Below are 23,105 nucleotides of genomic sequence, written 5' to 3' on the forward strand. Positions count from 1 at the left end.
AGCAGGGTTCAAGGTCTTCCTTCGGCCTTCACTTACTTTGTCAAGCTCTCATTCAATAGCCTTGTTATTTAAGCTCTTTTTTTCCCCTTTTTTCTTTTAGACATCAGAACAAGAGACTAAAGGTCTTCCCAGCAAAAAGGGAATTGTGCAATCAATAGTAGGTCAAGGCTACCACCGTAAGATAGTCCTAGCATCCCAGTCCATACAGAATGTTGTTTATAAGTGAGTATGTTTTCCATGGGTTATTTATTTTGTTTTTATAGCTTTGTTAAGGCTATATATCTGTTTATCAGAGATTTTAAAACTGTTGTGGAATAACTCTACATTCATGCAGTGAAGAGACAGGCATGCTAAAATGCTTGGTGAGTCTTAAACATAATTTTATGCCTCCTCTGTGATAGCCAGCAGAGGGCTTAACTGTGTGTTTATTGTAAGTAAGATGAGAATTAAAGCTTAAAATTTACTTACCTGAAATTTTATTTTCAGATAGCTGAATCTGTCCTCTTTTTCTCACTAAAAAACCATATATTTTCAGTAATCCACTTTAGAAAAATGCAGGAAGAATCTAGTTGCTCTGCCATAAAACTTCAGTAAGTGAAATCAAAAATCTAGTGAATTTATTTGGGCATTGTGATGTATTTTCAATATGTAAAGATAACAAGATACTACACCTTAATAAATTGAATTTGGTATATTAAAATGTTATTTAGCATTTTTAGGATGTCGTTTTCTCTGCATTCAGATATTTCTGGAGCTTTACTTTTATTTTTAATTTAGTAGGATTGCTACTTATTGGTCAACTTCTGTGTCTCTTTAAGTGATGGGCAGTCCTCAGCAATACCTGTAGCCAGCATGGAGTTTGCAGCGATTTGTCTAAGAAATGCCTTGCTGCTACTGCCAGAAGATCAACAGGAGCCCAAGCAGGAAAATGGATCTAAAACTAATAATCAGCTGGGGGGAAATACAGAAAACACTGAAAGCAGTGAAGCATGCAGGTAAACAGAATTGAATATAAACCCTTCTTTTTGTCCAGAGTAATTCTGGGCTGACAGTCTGTGTCTGCAATTTACCTTGTTTGGCCAGCAGAAAAACAGAACATATTTGTAAAGTCTCTTAATAATGTTGGTATGTTCAAGGAAATTGTTTAGCCGCTTGTTGTTTTAATTTAGAAATAAAATACTGAGTTGATGCCTCCTGTCCCTATCAACTCTTATTAAATTAGACAGTGAAATTATTTTTCCCTTGGCCATCTTTTTTTCTGTGCTGCAAATGTTATGTTTTCCCACACCCTCCTGCTGTGCATATTGGTATTTCTCTAATTGTAAGTGAAATTTCATGTTACAGTGATTTTGTGTGTGAGCGCACGTGCGCCATGTACTTGATTCAGTATATATCTGAATATCTGGAAACTCAGTTGTAAACATTTCCCCATGATCAGATTTGACATTCATCAGCCTTAGTATGCTTTGTTGTATTTGCATTAAAATGGGAAACTGGATTTAGGAAGTAAGTAGGGTTCATTAAGTAATAGTATGGAGCTATTGCTTAATAAATCATATTTTGCAGAAAAGAATTTAAGAAAAATGTATTCTGTTAATAAAGTTTCAGAAAAAGTAATTTGTAGACAGTGGATGTTAAAAGAAGATGGTTTAATTTATTGCATCACTTCATACATTCTGGAATTCCTTTTAAAGAGTAATTTTTGATCATAGTCTGAACTTTCATTAAAGACCATTTTGAGGGGAAATGTTATGATAACTCATCTGGAAAAAGTTTCTGTGGTAGAACTTGAACTACTTAGAGAGTAATGAAAAAACATGCTGGTTTTGTCAGACCTGAGTATAGATAGATGTTAAGAAGATAAGATCCATTTCTCACAAGGCGGGATTGACTGTACACATACTGTGTTGTGTAGGCGCAAGGTGCATCCTCATGTATTCTAAGGCTGTCTGCAGATAGACTGAGGGTCAGCGGCTGTTACTGTTTGCAACAATATTTGAAAGCAGCTCTCTATAATCCTGTTTTTCCAATTACAATCTATCTTGTCAAGTGACCAAATGATTTATAAAAGTTGGAGAGGGGAGAGGGTGGTTATGGGTTATTGTTTTTGTCTGGTTGTCTGTTGTAGGTTTTTTTTTTTCTTTTTCTCTTTACTAAGGTTGGAGGTTCTCTGGCAAGTGTATATGCAGCCCATTGAGATGAAGCTTCTCTGGTTTAAATGGGACTTCAGTTTTAAGGTTTTGGGGCTCACTGAGGGGCAGCGATGAAAATAAAGTGGTGGCCCTTACTCAGACAAGACCTCCTTTTTTGTTTTCTATTGGGGTGGTTTTTGTTTATTTTTGTAGGAGTGAGGAAAGGAAAACATGCCCTGTATGGGAAGATCCTTTGCTACCTTCTGCTTTCAAAACCAGATGCTTCTTCAGCTGAAAAAAAGCTAAAGAAAGGACTCCCTCATATCTCCCTGTAGTCATTGCCAATTTCAAAATATCCAACAAAGGAGGCTGTTCTTCAATTTCTGTACCACATTCTGAAAGGTTCTCTAAGGATTTGTTCCTTCTGACAAGAGAACCTCTGTGAGAGAACAGTAAAACATACAAGGCATTTGAAGAAAATCACACTAATTGACCAGGATGGTTTTAAAGGAAATCCCACTAATTGAACAGGCTGACTCTTAAGGCAGATTCTTCTCTTATTCACAAGAAAACAGCGAATACTTTTAGTGGTTAAGGGTATTTTTTTTGAACTAATTTTTGATAAAGGCATGAAGTATGTACTCTACAGCAGTATTGAATATGAATTTCCTTGGAGATTTCTGCTGTATGTTTTGAATGTTGGAGTTATCTTACCTATTTGTAATAGACAGACATGAAACTCATAAATTAAGTTCTTGTTAAATGGACTGATTCCGTTTCAATTCTGAATTTTCTTTTAAATCTTTTTCTAGACCATGATGTTTCTCACTGCCAAGACACAGCCATTAGCTGTCTCTTCAATTCTCATTCCAGAAGGAGGTTCTTTCAGCTTATTGGAGGGTGAAGTTTCATACTTCTTAAATAGAATGGATACTCCCCAAATGCTCCCCCTAAAAAAACAAGGTGTAATTTTAAGGAAGTGGAATTTTATTTGGAGAAAGGAAAAAAAAAAAGAAAATAAAGAAGAGACATTTTGTAATAAAGGGTAGCTAGAAGTCTAAAGGAAGCTGTAGCACTTTGTGGGTTATCTCTCTTTCTAGAGTATTTATGTAACTAGTTTTTAAGAGGTCTGGAGAGAAAACTAGTTTAGTGCTTTTCTTACAGGCTAAAAGAAGAGAAGGTACAAATTCAGCAAATTCTGTGTCCCTCCAGTTAAAAATGCTTATCCTACACTGAACTTCAAAAATAGCTCAAGGCTGTGAAGAATGGTGTGGGTTGTTTGGTCTGTCAGTCAAATCCTTTCCAGCAAGTGTCCCACTTCTTCCTTCTCAAATAGAGTGGTTAGGATACAAACATGTGCCTCAATCTGTGAATAACTTCAACTCCCTCTATTTTTGGCTTCAGAATTTATGTTCTTTTAAATTGAGTGAATAAATAAACTAAGATTTTTTAAATTATCTATTATAGTAATGCACTGTTTTTATTCTAGCAATAAAAGTCATGAAGGGGATAAATTCATTGCAGCTCCTCCTTCTTCACCTTTGAAGAAACAGGAATTGGAGAATTTAAGGCAAGTAAATAATATAAAATATCCACCATTAAAAAAAGCCTCTTCCTTAATTGTGATTCCTAGGGTTTTTTTTGTAGCCACCTGCGATGTTGAATTGTAGCTGGTAATCTTTTTTTCAAATGTGTGTGCTTCCTTTCTTCTCAGCTTTGAATCTGAACAAATAGAAACCATCCAGAATTTCAGCTTAGGTAGATCAGTCTGTTTGATCCCAGTATTGTAAGTTTGGTGTTATATATTGGGCAAAGCTAAAAATACCAAGTCCCATAAGGACAAATCTAAAAACCTGAGAATGGCTGTTGCTGTTGGTGGAAGGGGGTGGAAATTGCTGTATGTACCTTTTCTCTTAAAGCCACAATAAGGCTTGTTTAGAATTCAGTGCCCACATTATATGCTTGTTGGATGGGGAAAGAAAGTGGGAAGCAGCATAGCTGCTTTTGCCAATGGGAATGGTATTCCTTTCAGCAGGAATAAATTCATAGTTTGCATAAAATAGAAAGCAAAAATGCCTCTGTCCAGGCATTTGACTTTCTCACAATGGAAAAATATAGGTAAAATTTCACTGTAAATTTCTTATGTGTTCTCAAAAGTCCTTAAACTGCTTGTTCAGGAGTCTGAGTGTTCTCCAGATAGAATAACTCACGTGTGTGTAAATAAGTATCAGGTTATCTGGAGCCCCTTTATTTTTCCCCAAGATTACCATTTACTGGCAATGTTAATTATTTCAGGTGGCTTACAGCCTGTTGAAAATCTCTTACTATAAAGCTTGCACCTGTTTAGAAAAAAAGAAATCTGTTTTAAGTTTCCATTATGGACAAAACATACAATAATTTCCCACTTGAACTCTTAGGTAAACATTCTGTTTCAGCCTAACCCCAGGTAACCTATGTTTTATAATGACCAGCTTAACCTTTCCTTTGCTCCCCTACATGTAGCAAATCTTCTTGTACTCATTTAAAAGCACTTCAGGAGGAATCTGTGAGGCAATGTCGATTATTTATTCTGAAGTGGTACAAGAGTGTGCTACTTGAAATAGAACACTCTGGATTAAAAACAGTGATGCAGGTTGCTTGTGGGTTTTGTGGGTTTTTCTCCTCCTGACTGTTGAAAATGTGGCTGCCACATGTCAAAATTACATGGTGTCACTTTGTGATTTTTTTTTAATACGTAGTCTTATCTTTCACAATCAGCTGTTGTTATCTACTGATGAAATCTGACAACATGTCAGGAAAAACTTAGCAGTTCAGCAAGAAGTGAGCTGCTTCTGGTAAAGAACTTCATATAAGGAAAAGCATTGATTTTTTTTTTTTTTTTTTTTTTTTTTTTTTTCACTACACACTTTGGTTTAATCTAGAGGACTCCACATTGCTACAAAGTGAGTTTTTTCTGCTGAAAATGTTTCTAAGCTTCTGGAGATGTAACTAGCAAAATACATTACACTCAAATAGTAGTCTTTTATATTTATATTATAAATAGTAAATTCCTGTAGCCTTGCTACTAAGGAGCTAAGTGAGAAAACTGAAATTTTTGTTGAGTTTGGGAAAATGAAGAAAAAAAATTCTGGATGTTGTCAAGGATTATCCTAAGGAATAGGTATCTGTTCAATTTCTTCCTGGTAAGTTGCTGAATTGAAAAACCACTATTGCTTCCAGAACTGAAAAGAGACTGTGAATGACTTTTTTTGGATGATTTTATACAGTTGCGCATCCTTGTGAGAGTTCAAAAGGCCTGACTTACCTTTGCCCCCAAACAGTTTTTAAAAGCTAAAAATATCATCAAGAAAAGGTTTACATGTCCAATATATTGCTTGATACTTGTCCACAAATTGGTGGACTGGTTGAGTGGACTTTTCTTATAATAAGCAGTAATTCAATTGCAAGGTTTTAAAAGCAACAAGCAGAAGTCTGAGGACACCAATCATTGCTAAGAATTTATGCATTGGAAGTAGAAACTCCAGGTTTTTCTTCTGAGTTTCTTCTAAACAATTTTCCTTGCTGCTTGTTGTCCTTGGACAAGCCAATTCCCCTGCCCTGCTCTCAGGCACAGCACACCACAGCCACCTAACACTATTTGGATACATCAAGAAAAAAGAAGTTCTGGTAGACCGTAGTTCTACATTTGGAAAATTTTGTGGATTTTATTGTAAAAGTTGAGACGGACAGCAACAGACCTTGTTGTAGTCTTTCTCCCTAGATTGAAGGTGTTTGTGTGAGAACCTTAATTTTCCCCTCAAAGCAGATAGAGATAAAGGAATCATTTGATCATTTGTTTTCTCTACACTTATCAGTTTTGCCTCAGTTATCCATTTAAAGGTTGCAGTGGTCTGTTTGGCCCTGTCACAATACTAGAAGCTTACAGTGATTATCACCCATACCTGTTTCATTCTCTTCTTCCTCCCTCTTAGCCACTGTGTAGTTCTTCCCTCATCTCCCCTTTGCTGTGCTGATTTTCCCCTTGGAGTAAGCACAGTCTGCATTCTGTATTTCATAATATTTTGTATTGTTTGCCTGTGTTGAAACATAAAAAGTAGGTATTTTGTATCCATTGTTGGGCTTAGCTATTTGAAATTATTTCAGATTAGTGACGTTCTCTTAATGGTTTAGAAGTGTCATTTTTGGTGCCTTCATACTAAGTTTTGAAGGACTGGATTTGCTCTGCCTTGCCATTTCCCTGAGAAATAAGGCAAGTCAGATGTGGAGTTTGAGTTCCATAAATTTACAGTCTGTGTGGGCTGACAAATCCTGTTGCCTAGACCTACACAAGGGGCTGTTTGACATAATCTGGCAGTTTAAAAAAACATTTTTCTTTTTCCTAGTGCAAAGGCAGTTTTATTTAGGGCATGTGGAGGCTCGGTGATGCTGGAAGTCTGCCGTGCTCAAAGGCGACCTGTGGAGATTTGTCAGAATCCTGACCGGGGTGAAAAACTAGTTTGTCTTTTCCCTTGTGGTGCAATTCTTCTGCTCCGGTTGGCTGTCAGCTCTCCTGAGCGTTTGGTTCAGCCAACTCAACAATGGATCCAAGTGCAAGAACACAACTTCATGGGAGGAAACCTGAATGTTTTCCTCCTTAGATGGCTGTTGCTGAAGGCTTTTGCCAGCTCTGATGTGGTAGCAAATAGTGACTAGTGCTTAGAGCAGAGGAGTAGGTTTCATCCTGTTGTGTGATTGGAGCATGTGTTGTGTTTGAATTGACACTTGCAGAAATAAAAATAGGCTTTAAAAAAGTTGTGGGTAATGTAACACACATTGATGGGAAGGTCAGTAATAACCAACTCTGCAGGCCCTGAACTTGTGTCTAAGGGTATTTTGCTGGTGACACGCAGTATCTCTGCTGATTTAAAAGCTGTACTTCCTTGAGGCAGAGACAAAAAGAGGTTAGTTAGAAGCAGGCTGTTATTACAGAGATTTTTTTTCTCCATTCCATCCCCCTCCCCAGTCACAACCTTTCAGAAGTATTTTAGATTTGGGACTTGAGCTGGGGAAGCTTTCCTCTCCCTCTCTCACGCTTTTGTGTGTGTTCAGATTTGATGTGACATCTGGCCATGGTGGAGAGGAAGTGGGGGGGTAGGGGGAAACACTGGAGAAGTTTCTTATCCTGCTTGTGCATAATTAAGGAGCATGCCTCCTGGGAAAGGGGAATAAAGGCACCCCAGGTCCTGCCATGAATTACATGACTTACTGCTGGACCAAAAGTGGGCTTGACAGTTGCCAGAAGGCTGGCGCAATAATAGCCCGCCTACCAGCGGGAGAGCTGACGGCTCTCCTCCTGTCGCTCCCAACGTGAGACCCCACTCAGAGCATCCACTTGTCCTCCCTGGAGAACAGAGTCCTGCTCACAGCAGGGCATCATGGGCAGAGGCTTGTGCCCTGAGGACAAGGCAGCCTGCACTGAAAGATGTTTTACCAAGTGGAAAATATCCCCAAGAACAGTGTTTGGAGAGGGGGCCAGTTATTACAAAGTGTGAAGCTTGGCCTAATGATGGCGTCCTGATGTGGGGTTATTGTTTGAAGATGGAAAATGTGAGTAGTTCAGATTTCATTAAATGAACTGCCAGAGATTTTCTGGTTTTGGAAAGATAAGCAAGTCTATGTCGTGGATCACTCAGAGTCTTGGCACTGGGTTACAGCCCTCAATTGAACACAAAACTGGAAATGCCAAATTCTCCGGTGTTTGTCTCCCTGTGTGCAGATGTTGTTCAATAGAAGAGTGAAATATGTTACAGCTTAATTGATAGCTACTGTGTCTGTAGATTGTGTTTTCTAGCAATCTAGAAATTTGCTACTCTTCTCTACAACAGAAGGTGAGGGCAGAGGAGTACAAATGAGAATCCAAGGCAAGACCAGAAACGAGTGTGAGAAAGGGAAACTAACCATGAGAAAAATGACACATGGTGAAGTCCATTTTTTTTTAGTCTATTATTTATGATGAAAACTGCAAAATCTTGCTGAGCACACCATGGTGATCCTTGGTTTATATTGGTAGGACAATTGAGCCCGTAAATAATGAAAACTAACTCTTGTACTTTATAGTTAGATGGGAAGTCATTATTGAAAGTTTGATTTATTTCTTCAGCACTAAACAAGAAAAAAGATTTAACAGGTGTATTTGGAATCACAGAATTCTCCATTTACATACTGTCTCTCCCTCCCCTTTTGTGTTTCCTTCCAGGTGCTCGATCCTTGCATGTAGTGCTTATGTGGCCCTGGCTTTGGGGGATAACCTTATGGCATTGAATCATGCAGATAAACTTCTGCAGCAACCAAAGCTCTCAGGGTCTCTTAAGTAAGTCTGATGGGATCATTTCTTCTTTCTCAGCTCTGTTTTTTGCTGGATAGTTCCGAGTTGAAGCTTCCAATTTATGTAGTTGCTTGCCAAATCTGTGTCTGATGCAAAGAATTGCTTGGCCCGCTCCTGTTCTTGTTGAAGCCCTGACTAAATGTCCATTGACACACAGGAACATGAATTCCTTCCTTTGTGTATGAATTACACATAATTTGGAATCAGTTAATGCTTTTGTTACTGTTTCTCCAGCTGAGTCCCATGCAGGAGCAGGACCATCAGGTCTCTGTTGTGATTCACTACAGGGTTGCACATGCTTGGCACAGCACAAGGGGCAGGGATGTGCAGCTGTGGGTAGCCAACATCAGCCCAAACCCACACAGCTGAAAGGTTACTTTTGAAACTACAGCCTCAGAGGGGAAGGTGTGCTTAGTCACTCAGGGTAACAGATCTTGTGTGTGCAGGATTATCACTTCACCTGCTACTGCTGCTTATGTAGATTCCATTCTTCAGTTTCTCTTATTCACCTCTCATTTGGCACTGTATTTTTCTGAAGGATATTCAAAGTGCATTCTTTGTCTACCCACCAGTTCTCATACAGCTCTGCAAATTCAAAGAAGGCAACTTCAGTTCTATCTTTCTGACACTGTGCATTTAATGCACAAGATAAAGTATAGCAGAGGTTTTTACAGTAGTAATATTTTTGAAGACTGGTAATGTACTTGTGGAAGACCAGGTAACTCGTGCTTATTTTTGTATGCTGACACCATGCTTTAAACTGGTCCATGCCAATTAAATACTTTGGCTTCTGTTCTTCACACTACTGCAGTTCATCCTTTTGCACAGTCATTGTATTAGCAAGATCTTTGAGGAGTCTGCAAGGTAACACATAATTTTGTGTTACTGTTACGTAATGAAGGAAATGCTAAATAACAGACAAAGAGGTGTGTATCTTGGTCCCAGGAAAATAGGTGCTTTATTTTTATTGAATGTAAAATAAAGTAACACTTTAAATTATAGATCTATCCATATTCTGGGGTGGCTTTTCTTAATTCTCTGAATAAAGCCCCACCAAGGTACTTTCTCTGTGGAATGGAAACTCTGTGCATGGATGAATTGTCATTATTCACGTGTGGATTTTTTTTTTATAACTTGAGTCCCTAAAAACAGTAAATGGTAGATGTAGGTATTATGACAATGCCTTATGAGCAAGTTAACTTCCATGCAAGTGTTCCCAGTAATAGTTGCCATGTGCTCACATTAAAAACTGCATTGTTTGTCTCTAATAACAAACTGTGGGGATGGCTATGCTGACATTTGTACCCTGACCCTTTGCTTTTGTAGGTTTCTCGGGCATTTGTATGCAGCAGAAGCTCTCATCTCTCTAGACAGAATATCTGATGCCATCACTCACTTGAACCCCGAGAATGTTACTGATGTTTCCCTTGGGATTTCTTCAAATGAGCAGGATCAAGGTTAATGCATCCACACTTCATTATGACTGGTTATGCTTTCAACCTGCCTTCCTGCTCTAACTTTGTAGACACAAATATAATGATGATTAAGACATTTTGTTTTAAGACCTGTAGGTTATTGCAGGGTGGGGGAGGGTATTGTTTGTGGTTTTATTTTCCTGGCTTCAGTTCCCACTTTGTGTTTGGTGTGTCTTTTCCTTGTTTGTCATTCTTATGAGGTGGTTAATTCTGTAGCATTAATAGGACTGTATATGGTAGTATTCTGACTTGTTTGAAGGAAATTTTTGAAAGCTGCTTTTGTTAAATGTGCTATTATGGTTAAGTTTGGGTTTTATACCAACTCTTCCAGCTTTTTGGTCTTTAAAGGCTTTGTCATAACATTGTAGTCTACTTTAGTGAGATACAGGAGTGAGGAGAACTTAGTTAATCTATATATTAGTCTTCTTTTTAGGAGTGTGTATTCTGTAAGAGAAAAGTACTTCAGAGCCATCTGTATAGTGGAGTCTACAACAGCTCTGATTCCAGTGACATGCCTGCAGTTTAAACTCACTGTACTCATCTGCAAATCTAAAAGCACAACACTGAAAACAGGAAGTCTTGAATGACATAAACTCTTGAGCAAACTGATCTGTTTTCCCCTTTTAATGTCAGACTGTGAAGAAAGCAGAAAATTTGTATCTTTGTATTATTTTTGTAATAACCTTTAAAAAAGGTCACAGAGCATGATGTGTTTGTGTTTGTTTTTTCTTTGCAGGATCTGACAAAGGAGAGAATGAGGCAATGGAATCTTGTAAGTACCAGCCACTGTATTCAGCAGAGAACAAGAACTTACTTGGCTAGCTGGAATAAAAGTGTAAGGAAAAAATAATTATTTTTTTTTTAATTGCAGCTGGCAAGCAGACACCACAGTGTTACCCCAGTTCAGTCACGTCTGCTCGAACAATGATGTTATTTAACCTTGGAAGTGCTTACTGCTTGAGGAGTGAATATGACAAAGCTCGAAAGTGTCTTCATCAGGTATGAAAAACAAATTTCAAGGCAGCTTTAGGGACAAATGTACTTCCTTCGAAGTGCCATTCAGATCACAGTGAATTCTGGTGATTTCACAGCCCAGGCTTATTTGCAGATCCTGCTGAGATGGTGGTTTTCCTCTGTCTTTATGAACCAGTCTCTATTAAAAACAAAATTAATTCCAAATTTCTTATTTATGTAAGAAGTTCAGTACCACTATAGGCAGCGTTTTATTTTCCTTAGGTCATATCTGAACAGTGGAAGATGGCCTTTTCATGTTTAGTTTACTTGTTTGTTTGGGGTTTTCTGTGGTCTTTTTAATGGTCTAGTAGTAATTGTTATAATTCAGAGAAAAGTTTTCTCCCATGTCATTTAATAACTCACCATCTGAACTGTTATCTCTAGGGCTGTGAGAACAAACTGCAATTCTGCTGGAAGTATGCTCCTTGTCTGCCTCTTGTCCCAAGAATTCTCAAGTACTGCTTTTGAAATGCTGTCTCCACTTAGCCTGTGTCACATCACTTGGTCTTTCTCATGGCTGGGACCCATCTCTTTCAGTCATGAGGTTTCTTTTTTTGCAGCCACTCCTGCCTGTCAGGAAGACTTCTTGGATGCATTGTTGAGCTACAAACTGAAACATCAGCTTCCAAATTACTTCACAGTAATTGTGAAGATTGAAATTCTGTGAGGCTCTCAACTACTTAAGGCAGTTGTCTGGCTCTTTTTCCTTCTGAGGCTTCTTATGATGGGGCAGGTGTCTCTGCTTGGGCTCTGTAACACCTGTGTAAAGCCCAAAGGAGTGCAAGGCTACCCATGGATGTAAAATACAGTGGGGCTCTGCATCTGCAGTAAATTCATTGACTTCATAGCTGAAAAATGGTTGTGTATGGGAAGCTAATGAACAATCCTTTTTAACTTTGTATTCTGACCTTTGAAGCAGTGGAAGTTACCTTCTTCACCTGTCACCTCACCAGGAAACCATGCTAGGCTGGCCCAAGAAATACAGATCCATATGAACATAAGTACACAGCAGATGGTCCTGCTAATTAGTGTGAAACAATCTTGCTATGTAGATAATCTTACTGTCTCTCCTTGCATGCTTAAATCTGATGGAGCGTATGAGTTTGAAAAAATCTGGTCTTAGTTGATGAATTATTTAGTATTGTTACCTAAGATGGTGAAATCTTGTCAAGGGGCACTTTCTTTGTTCTGGAACTTTCTGTTAAGCACTTTTTCTCTCCACCCTCTTCTCTTTCAATCAGGCTGCTTCGCTGATCCACCCCAAAGAGATCCCTCCAGAGGCCATCCTGCTGGCTGTGTATCTTGAATTGCAGAACGGTAAGCTGGGAGATGTTCTGACAGCCTAAGTTTGGGATACAAAGGCAGGAGGGCAGTAGTCATCATTCCTACTCTATCTAGAGAGCATTTGAACTATACCCTTTAGGCCCTGCCTCCATTTTACACTGCTGTGGATCCATTTATGTGCACCTTCACTTCCATAGTTTATTGCCATTCTGTTTTTACACACTCCAGACCTCCTAAATGTTCATTTCCTGAGCTGAAGTTTTCTGTCTTGGTGCAGAAGTCATCAATCTTGGATAGGCTCAGTAAAACCCTTGATGAAGTTTATAGTGTAAAGAGGGTTTGAAAAGCTTTCTCCATTAAAAGGCAACCACAATCCAAGTTTCCCAAAGAAGCTGTGTCAAGTACATAGAGCAAGTGGAGCAAGTATGGCAGCAAAACTTGTAATACTGATAACTTTCTCTTCCACAATGCTTTCCTTTGAAGGTTCACTTTGTTTGTATGAAGTGAAAGCTCTACATAATGGGAAACTGGAAAAGTTGCACTTGAATTCTGCAGTGTGAGCAGACTGGTGCAGATGCTGCTTGAAGCGATCATGGTTGCAGACCTATGCCCCTTGGGGGCACTTCATGTCCAAGTGTTGTGAAATGTTCTGTGTGCCTGTTCCCCTTCCTTGGATGTTCCAACATCTCCTTTGCTGTTGCATTGCAGGCAGGCAGAGGATTTGAGTGTTTGCGTTTGGAATTGAGACTTCTGCAAAGCATTTCTTACAAAGATTTTCTAAATTGGAATTTTGGAAACCTTTGTTTCTGCAACAGAGGTGTACAGAGCAGAAGAGAGTAGAAAGTGGGATTTACATCACTCACCTTCTTCTAAGTAGATAACTAAAAGAGGCTAAAGACATTTTTTGTTCTATAAATAACAACAAAATGGTGCATCGCTTCTGAAACTAAAACTTCAGGGAAAGAAAATTATGAGGGAGAACTACTCTCCTCACAACTCAGTTCCTTTTCTCCTGTAATTTTCACAGGTTTAATTTTTAACAAAGAGTGAGTTTTCCATGTATATTGGTAGTTGTTTGATGGACCATACATACAGTTGAAAATCAGATTTCTTCTTTTAAAAACATCTTGTATCCCCTTGGCATTCATATTACTGTCTGCAATGTCACAGTGTGAGGGCATTTTGTGTGTGATCTAGCACCTCACTGTGCAGCTGGGAGAGAGAAGAGGTGACCTTTGGGAAATTAGAAGGTGCTTTGCCATCTTCCAGCTCTGAGGTAAAAGCTTGATGTCTTCAGCCCAGAATAGCTGGACTCAATCAAAACTAATTTTTTTCAAATTTCCTGTTGTCTACTGCTTTTCCTATCCATACCAGCATTCCACTGGAGAGGAAGGACTGCTGGTGTACCTGGCCTGGGCTCAGGGCTGGCTTATCAGCTCTGTCCCTGAACAGTAATTCATATGTCATTAAATGGCATTTCGGGTTTTTTAATTGAAACTTGCCTTGTAGGTAACACACAGCTGGCACTGCAGATCATCAAGAGGAACCAGCTGCTCCCTTCTGTGAAAACACTCTCTGACATGCGGAAAAAGCCTGTTTTCCAGCCAGTCCACTCCATCCAGCCCATTCAGATGCCAGCTTTCACCACTGTTCAAAGGAAGTGAGGTTGTGCTTTAGCCTGCTGCTGCCCTGGTCAGGGGGGCTTGGGATTTTGTATATTTTTTTAACCTAGGACACCTGAATACCCCAATTGCTGGAGTGTGTTTGTTTATGTAAATTTTTAATAAAAGATGTAAACCAAAAGACTTGTTTGTAAAGGTTATTTCATGAATTATGGTTATGCTAGTGTGTAACTCAGCTCTTTTTGAAGAGAATAGAGAGGAGAGCAGTGAGTGGAGAAAGCCATTTACCTGAAGTAAAGTCCTCCTGAAGGAGCAGTTGAGTAGTTGTGTTGGCTGCTGTTTTGACATATATAAGCCATGCTCTTCCTCAATGAAGAGGGAACCTGTTTCTGTTGCTTTTTTTGTTGTTGTTTTTTTGTTTTCCCCTCACCCTGGTTTTCCTTTGCCCAACAGGACAGTGTAATGGTGCAGCTATGGAGGAAGCATGGATCTGGCTTGGGTTTGGAGTGGCTTTTTGTAGGTTTTTGTTGGTGGATTTTTTTGTGGGGAGCAGGGTATTGGGTAGGTGGGGTTTTTTTGGGGGGGGGGGGTGTTTTTGATGGGATTTTGGGTTTTTTTTGGTGGGGGGGGATTGTGGCAGTTTTTAAATCTAGTTTCCAATATAGATGAATACCTCTCTTTAACAAAAAAAAAAAAAAAAATTGCCTTTTACTCAAAGGAAGATGGAGCATAATCAAGGACCTTCTGCTTGCTTACTCTGAGCACAGGAGGGGAGGAGAGGCATAAGATAATTGGAGCCCAGCACGCCTCTCACAGTCCCTCCAGGGCTGTTTTGTGCCATTTCAGCTATCCTGATAATCTCCAGGGTAGAGCTGAGCTACCACCTTATCTCCCTGTGCTGCTGGCGTTGTACTTTGCCTCCAGCCAGCACCAAGAGGTCACTTCTCCCAGCAGCACCTTGGATTCAGGACCTGCCACTTCTGCTCTCAGTACCGTGAGTGTGAGGGAATGCAGACGTGTCCAGGAGGGGAAGGCAGCAGGACAGCCCTGGCTTTGTGTCCATCATCTTAGAGAAACCGGCTGACAGAAACAGTACAGCAAGTGTATTAAACAATGTGCAAGTTGTGGAGTGAGCACAGGTGTGTCTCCAGCAGGAAGCAGGACAGAGCAAGCTTGAGACCTGCTGCTCTGTCTCTTGTCAGATAACTGCCTGCCCTGCTTTTCAATCCCTTAGAATACAACCCAGTAGCTGCCTTTTTCAGTAGTAACTTTACTGCAGGAGCTGCAATGCACCCTTGTCCTCAGGTAGGGGCAAACAGTTTAGAAACACTAGGAATAAAAAAAGTATCCGAAGTTGGTATCGATCACCTCACTGAAAGAAGGAAGAAAGGGAGCTGATAGATCTTTTACGTCAGAGTAGATTGACTGATTAAATACAAGAAGGTTCAAGATGCTCCCTGTGTGGTCCCGGGCCCTGAATAGAGAAGATTCTTCCCCGCCCCCCCAGGAATGCGGGGCATTCACATGCAAAAGATGCTCTGGCCATGCCCGGGCTCGGTGAAGGATGCAGTTGTTCCCTAGATAAGGCACATCTTATCGCAGCCGCGTTTGCACGTGAGCCGCGGCCTCCGGCCCCAGCTCGGTGCCCGGGGCGGCGCAGCCCCCACAGCAGCTGCGCCGCTCTCCCGCTGCCCGGCCTCGCGCAGGGTAATGACGGCTCTCGGCTTTCGTCGTTTGCTATTAAACAGAAAGGAAAATTAAATATCATAACACATAAAGGGAGGCAGCAGCCAAGCACCTGACCTAACTTCTACCTTCAATCGTTTTAATCTCTGGTAGGAAATAAGTGAAAGTCAAGTAAAATGGTGCTGTCCTTCGGTAGAAAAACGGGCAGCGTGAGCAGCCCAGGCTCAGCAGTGGGCTAAGTTAGTAAACCCAATAATGCTCAGCAGTTTGGTTTGGGCCACTTCCTGAAGGAAAGGGTGCCTGTCCCTCTTCCCTTACCTCCAGGATCTCCCCTACAGCAGCACACTGGCTCATATTCCCACAGCAGGAGAAAGGGGGTGCATTCCCTTTTCCCCCACCACAACCCTTGTTGCTGTTCCTGCACCATGCCTGTGGCCCCTGCTGTTTCTCTCACCAGAACCTTTAGTTCTGCCCATGGTCCCGGTGCAAGGACTGGGCAGCACTCATCCAGCAGTGTCCTGAGCCATCTCCCGGTGTTCAGGGAGCTTTTTGGGTTCCAGTTGTCTTCAGGAAGAGGGCACAGAGGAGCCAAGGCAATACAGAGTAACACAGGAAGCTGGACAAACTCACCCGGGCAGCCTTTGTCCCTTGCCTCCACAGGGCCTTCTCCCTCCCTTCTCTCCCTCTTGAAGGGATTTGTGTACTCCTGACATGTTGCCAGCTGCTCCAGCAGGAAGAAAGCAAAGGCCTGGTGAAGGATTTTGATGAATGGTGCTGAGAACCCTACAGCTGTACAAGCCCAGAAGGCATCTTGGCTTCAAAAAGCTAAAGCAGCCAGCACTTCCAGAGCCTGGAATGCACCACCACTCCTACCCACGCTGAGAATTTAGTCAGTGGCTTTAATTCTCAAACCTCACTTGAAGAGCATCTTCCTATGCTCACAATTTCTTTTCAAACATTTTCCAAGGTAGTGAGGAAAAATGGAAGCTTTTCATTAACCCAACTTTTGTTGACAGGCTGCCCTGTAAAATGCCAGAGAGACTTATGAAATGTTCTGGTGGCTTTGCTTTACACTGCCATGCAGAAGAAGCATTCTTTCAGTGGCCAAGGTGAAGGAAAGGAAACATAGAAATGGACCTAAAAAAGTTAAACCAGAAATTTTCTGGCAAAATATTGGGAAAAAACGATGGATTTGGAAGCAGTGAGTTCAATATCACAACTCTTTTCTCCAGTCATGACAATGAGGACTTCTTCTAATAACACATAACAGCTAGGAGGGGCTTTTTCTTTTTTGCATCCTGATAGAAGAGAAGGCTTTTCCTAGATGGTACAGAAACACACGCACACACAGAGTTGCCGTGAAAAAAACCTCACATTTATTTGATTAAACAAAAATAAAATAAACTGCATAGGAACATTTTAAAGTCCAGAGAGACACTGACTTTGTTTTAAGGCTGCAGTAGCTGATACATCGTCTCCTTGCTACATCCTTCAGCCTTCCCTATGGACCACAAAGATACATTCAGAAGCCTCCATTAACACAAGGGTTCTAACATTTTGTTCACTTATTCTACGTAAAAGTTTGCACATAACCTGTCATGCTTTCTTCTCTGCAGTACTCAACATCTGACAAGTAAAAATTATATCACTTTTTCTCCAAGTAGAAATGTGATGCCCTTTTTTGGAGCACAGCAATTTTTGTCACAGCCCGACTCATTTTCAATTAGATACAAAATCTTTGAGCAGCTCATTAAAAGCAGAGCACTGTCTGACCTCCTGAGATATTTTATTATAAGGAGAGCAGCATGATTAGTTACTAAAGTAGAAAAGAAATAACAGAAGAGGAAACTAAGAAACCAAATCAACCCAAGATGCCCAACATCCAAAAAAATGACAAGATCAGCCTGGATTCTGATGCAAACCTGCACTGAGGCAATGCTAGTTATAAAACATCAATGCTACTCATAAATCAGAAAATTTTGCAAGCTGGGGCATACACCTACAGCCAATTAAGGGGGGGCGGGGGAGGGAGGAAGAGAAAAAAAGTCATGTTTGACATTGGTTTCATGGGGCTGAGCTTCATTTTGTTCAAGGCTTGCAACTTCTATTTGAGTTAAATTGCAGGTATGAGTTTCACACCCTCAACTGCTCCAAGGACCTGTGCACGAAGCAAGCAGGGCATGACAGGTAATGCACAATACAAACAAGAGCCACAGACATAAGAAACCCCCACCAACTCAGGTGACTAAGCAAACCTTACAAACTAGTTAAAAACCTCTTAGTCATTTTAGAGAGAAAAAAAAAAAAACAAACCCTCAGAAACAAACCTCCCTCTGAAGGAAAAACTACTACATTGTCTGAAAAGTACTCTACAAACCTATAAAAGAACTTTTTTTTTTTTTTTTAAACTAGTCTGGTAGTTCAAAAGGAAGTTACTTAACTACATCAGTACACAGACACTTAACATTCAGTCAGTAAGGCTCTATGAAAAGAGCTTAAAAAATTATCTACCTGAGTTTGTAAGTTGATACAATCATTAATAGAAGGTCTAAGACCATGCAGGTACACAAAGCATTTTTAGAACCATTATTGGTTGAACAATGATGGAAAAAGATGCCAGTCTGGCTTGTTAACCCGTAAGATCACTTAGAGACATCAATGTACATTTCCCACCATAACATTTACCAAACCCAACACAGCCTGTTGTTATTAGGGGTCTCCTGTACCCACTTCTGCCACCCCTTAATATGAGCTGGGGATGAAAAAGGACTTCTTTTTAATCCAATAGAGTAGTCTGAAAATATGCTTCTGCAACTTAACTCCACAGGTAAAATGGGTTACGTGGCATGTCACTAGTTAACTTGCCTAAAACCCCAAGACACTGGTTTTCAACTGCCTCTCCTGAGTATGTCTGAACCTAAGCTGCCCTCCAGGAATAGGAACTTGATTGCTTTGTCATGGTGGAAAAAATCCCATTGAGTCAAGCAAGCTACAAATACAATCACCAAGTCAATAAAATAAAAAACCAGGACCTTATTCCCTTCAAGCATTTGGTATAGCATTGTGTTTACAGCAATCATAACACCAGTCCTCCCAAACAGGACACATTGGTAGGCATGCATAAAAGTTTTTCTCTTGTAGAGAGAAGACCTAAAGGTCTTACAGACATAAGAACACTGCAAATGAACATGAAGTATGTCACGTCAGCCAGTAGTGTCATAATACTGAACAAAAGTTTACACTTCCATACCTTGTAGTGAAACCAGAACAAACCCGAAAGCATTTCAGGTCTCAGTCCAGTTTGCCTGAACATTTGGTTTTATTTACAGATTCTCTAGCAAGGGCAGTTTAATATCTCCATAGGCAGGCAGCAAAAACAAAAGCAAACAAAAGCAAGCAGTCACCACATAGAACACACTTAGTATCTCTGTTTCAATTAAAATGCTTTTCCAACAGGCAGGATGAATCCTTCCCCCAGGCAGATTCTCAACTATGTCCCAAACCTGTCTGATGCTAAATTGAGGTAGATGATTTACTTCTGCAAAGTGAGGTAGAACTTCAAGCAAAAGATAGTGGCATCTCTAGTTGTGCGTTTTGTACCACAGCAAACTGGGTTTCAAACTCCCAAGGACTCAAAGACCAAAGGTACAATATTTGTCTAACTTGAGTACCAGTGTTCCTTTTTTATACAGTTCCAAACTGTTTGTCTAAATATCTCTACTTTTAAATACCCTATTACCTTTTGGCACCATTTGGCTTACACTCCTTTAAAAAATAAACAAAACTTTGGCACAATACTTTTTTAATCTAGAACGAAGAAAGAAATCTTATGATCAAGGTTATGGCAAGATGAGCCTATAAACCTGCTCTCTTCAGAAATCAATTTTGGTTTAACTGTAATGTAATGGACTGGGGCCCACTTTCCTTCAATTCCAAGGGAGCGCCACATCCAAGTGGCTTGTTCTCTCTCCCAGGTTGGTTATGTCTGGCTCTAACATGCATTAGTTTTCAGGTGTTATCTTCCTTTCCCTTGTTTCTTTAAAAGTTTGTGGGCCTCCTTAAATAAGTTCATTTAAAATGTACTAAATAAAAAGGAGCAAGTTATGTGAAGGACCTGCATTATCAAGTACTGAATCTGCTTCAGCTTGCTACTAAAGTTCCTGCTTAAATAATTCTGAGAAAGGACAAGATTGCTTTATATGCTGAGCACCCAAACCAGACACACTGATTGCTGATAACATTTTGTCAAGCAAAAGTTTTACAGAGAGCCACTGGTTTAACCTGGCATAGAGAAAATCCTTTGGGAGTTCAAGTAAACAGTTCTGTCCCCTACATTTGCTGTTCCCCAACGAAGAGGCACACACTTACTTTACCCTTCTCTAGGCCATTGCCCCTAGTTAAGAAGGTTACTCTGAATGCTTTTTTGGTTTGCAATCCAGTTTCCAAACCTTGCTTTTCCTCTCTGCATGCATGTATATTACAGGGGAATTAACCTGAGAACATGCATGGAAAAGCAGAGCAAGCTGGAATCTTGTTTATTACTTTTTGATAAGCCTCTATGGGGCATCTGATGTTGGCATTGTATATTAGCACTACTTTTTTTTCATTGCATATAAACACTCCATTTTATAAGCTACACTATCACTTTTCAATGAGACCAAGTGTGCTTAGCACTATCTATCACAAAGATAAGAATTCTTTTGGGTAGCTAAATAGTAGTGTTTTTAAAACGAAAAAGCTCCCCAACAACATGAGGTCAAACACTCAAGGTTCGGTTTGCAAGCAAATCCCGCTGAATTAAATAGACAGCAGCTTAGAAAGAGTTTAAGTCATTCCTCTTCCTGACTGAGCTGGGCTGGGGGGCTGTGCAATGGCTCCATTCAAAACAGCAAAGGGCAACTTCAGTGTCTGTCACCTTCCACGCGGTGCAGACTGGGGGGGCAAAACATTCCTCCAGTTCAACACAATCCTGGCTGCACACTTAACTTTTTTTTTAATGCCTGGAAAAACAACTCCCTTCTAGCCACAGAGAAGGGCAAACCCCAGAAGCATTTAAGCACAAGAGCATTCCTAGGACACTTCAACACTGCCAGCCACTCTGGTCAAATTATTTAGAGACCTGGCATTTTCATTAAGACATGATAGGATAACTGCAAGGACCCTGCAGACTAAACATTAAAGCTTTTTAAACCACTATTCTTTGGTATCTAGATCTTGCAGGCTATTCATTTTCACAGCCCAAGTTGCAAATAGTTCTTGGGCTGAATAATACAAGACAACCACGGACATCTCTCACAACTGTAGGCCACCCCCAAGAAGGGAAGTGTGCACACAGGCAGAACTTGCAAAACTTTAAGGTAAACTAGCTCTCTCTCATACATGTTTTGTGTGGCCACAGAAATTTAATGACAGACATCTGTATAAAAGATTATCCTTTCAAGACTGTTTTTAAACTATGCCATCCTAAGACTAAGCCTAACTGAAACACACTGCTTTGAAGAGTTTGCTTCCTTGAGGCTTTGGCTGAAAGGCAGCACAGTTGTTTTATCCCATTTAATTTAGGTGGTTTTCCTTACCCTTCTTTTGAAAGAGGTTTTGCCATCTCATGAACCTTTCTTGTCTCTTTCTGGTCCTTTAGTTTAAGCCTCCTCTAAAGCAGCAGCTCTCTCTGTCTGCACACATCATTGGTATCTCTACAAAACTCAGAAAGTTAACACTCCTTGGAGGGGAAAAGCAGCAAGAAGGAAAGTGCACCTTGTGATTTCTCACGAACTTGTAAAGAGCCTTTCAACCTCAGGTCACTTTTGTGCATGGTGGCTGGCAGAGAGATGAACCCTTTCCTTGCAGGATGGTTAAGGCTCTTCAGACTTTTTGACAATGACCACATTTACATTTCTGAGATCTTCTCTTGCAAACAGTAAGGTAAATCCCATGGTAAATCAAACTCGAGAGTACTGACAAGAGTTTTTTCCATTGCAGAGAGCAAGAGGAGCTCTCTGTTCCCCACTTTAAGCAATTCTTGTTTGCCAACACCAGAGGGTGAAGCTACAGGTCTTGTAGAGACCATATCTGCATGAACAGCTAAACTGGAATGCAGGAAATTGAAGACTAAAACCAAATCCTTCCAGGGACTCAAAGTAACATTTTGCTAAAGAGATCTCTATTCTCTCCAAAGGTTTCTGCTTCTCAGAACACTAGTTTCTATATCCCCAAAAAGGCAAACTTCCCTCTGCCTCCAAGCTTTTAAGGATCAAATACATTAATGTTACACAGAAGTCTTTGGTACTGCCCTGGGAAAAAAGCAGCAAAATTTCACCTTGATGCAATTTGCCTTTAGCTGGTACTGGTAACTCTTCACTTGGATCTGTAGCCAGAGTTCCTGCAGCAGGGAGCTACAGGCCCACCCCACCCACCCTAAAAGCTACAGTAGCTATTCCCAAAATCTTCAGTCCAGCTCTCTGGGGAAGCCAGAAGATGGGGAAAAAAAAAAAAAAAAAAATCAGTGATAGAGTTATTGCAATCCTCTCTGAACAAAAAAACCCGAAAACAAAACAAAGCAAAACAACTCTTGACTTCTCCAAATCACACCCTGAATCTCCAAAGCTGTGCTTATTTCTTACTTTTGGAAAAAGGTACCACTTTAACAAATTCAAACATTATTCCCTTAAGTTTTCTTTATGGGAAGGGGCAAAAACGCTAAGTCATTTCACAAGAAAGTAAATCAAAAGGGTTTAATTTTCCCTGTTTCAATGCTCCTCCTAACCTCTTCTGTTACCTGGATTAGGGGCAATGATAAAAAGAAACTGCAACTTTTTTCAAACTAATTTAGCTTTTAGGTGAAAAGGGGTAAAAACAAAATTCTCAATTACAGGATACATTAAAGGAAGCCTTGCTTTTTATCTAAACTTTACAATGACTGCACTAAGCCACTAAAATGAACAATTTGGTTTAAACTTAAAGAATTTTTGTGCATTTTCATCAGCTTCACTTTGTGCTGTTAAATTACTGTGTTTCAGTAAAAAAATACACAGAAATGCCAAAAAAGATGCAAACTTGCTCTTACTGGCGAGTGAATCTCACTCACTTTCATAAAACGTTTAAAGTTGTCTGGAACAAGATGCTGTGCTCGCCAGTAAATCAAACACACTGAGGTATAAAAAGGAGAACAGGAAAAAGTTCTCTGCTGCAGCAGCAATGAAAAAAAAAACAACCCAAAAACAACAACAAAAACAAATGTCCCTCCCTCCCATGTCCCCACCCACAGAACTGCAGAATGGTCAAGAACACAAATTCTCTACAAACACCTACTACCATTTTCTCCATTTAAAAAGTTACATAGCGCCTTTCTTGGCTTAGTCTAACAGAACTCACCACACAAACCACCTAATGTGCACAGCAATTCTTGTTTGTGCATGAAAACCCCATCGGGGGGAAAGAGGTAAAACGTTCTGAACTATGAGTATGTGGGGATGGGCAGGGGGCGAGAAATAGGGGAGGGAAGGGAGGACAATGAGGTAGATAGAATTCA

At 40.2% G+C, this 23,105-nt stretch overlaps 1 protein-coding gene across 3 annotated transcripts in view; it reads left to right on the plus strand.

Annotated features, from left to right (window-relative positions):
• CNOT10 (CCR4-NOT transcription complex subunit 10) overlaps positions 1-14,066 on the plus strand; it is a 32,203-nt gene extending 18,137 nt beyond the window's left edge. For all 3 annotated transcript variants that reach the window (XM_053961134.1, XM_053961152.1, XM_053961145.1), the window contains 9 exons: positions 101-222; positions 819-995; positions 3,622-3,702; positions 8,368-8,481; positions 9,823-9,953; positions 10,708-10,743; positions 10,843-10,970; positions 12,227-12,302; positions 13,779-14,066. In XM_053961134.1, the coding sequence (XP_053817109.1) occupies positions 101-222; positions 819-995; positions 3,622-3,702; positions 8,368-8,481; positions 9,823-9,953; positions 10,708-10,743; positions 10,843-10,970; positions 12,227-12,302; positions 13,779-13,933 (1,020 nt within the window). In that variant the 3' untranslated portion in view covers positions 13,934-14,066. The remainder of the gene's footprint in view (positions 1-100; positions 223-818; positions 996-3,621; positions 3,703-8,367; positions 8,482-9,822; positions 9,954-10,707; positions 10,744-10,842; positions 10,971-12,226; positions 12,303-13,778) is intronic.
• The last annotated feature ends 9,039 nt before the right edge of the window (positions 14,067-23,105 follow it).

Source organism: Vidua chalybeata, chromosome 1 (assembly GCF_026979565.1).
Source record: "Vidua chalybeata isolate OUT-0048 chromosome 1, bVidCha1 merged haplotype, whole genome shotgun sequence".
Lineage (NCBI taxonomy): Eukaryota > Metazoa > Chordata > Aves > Passeriformes > Viduidae > Vidua > Vidua chalybeata.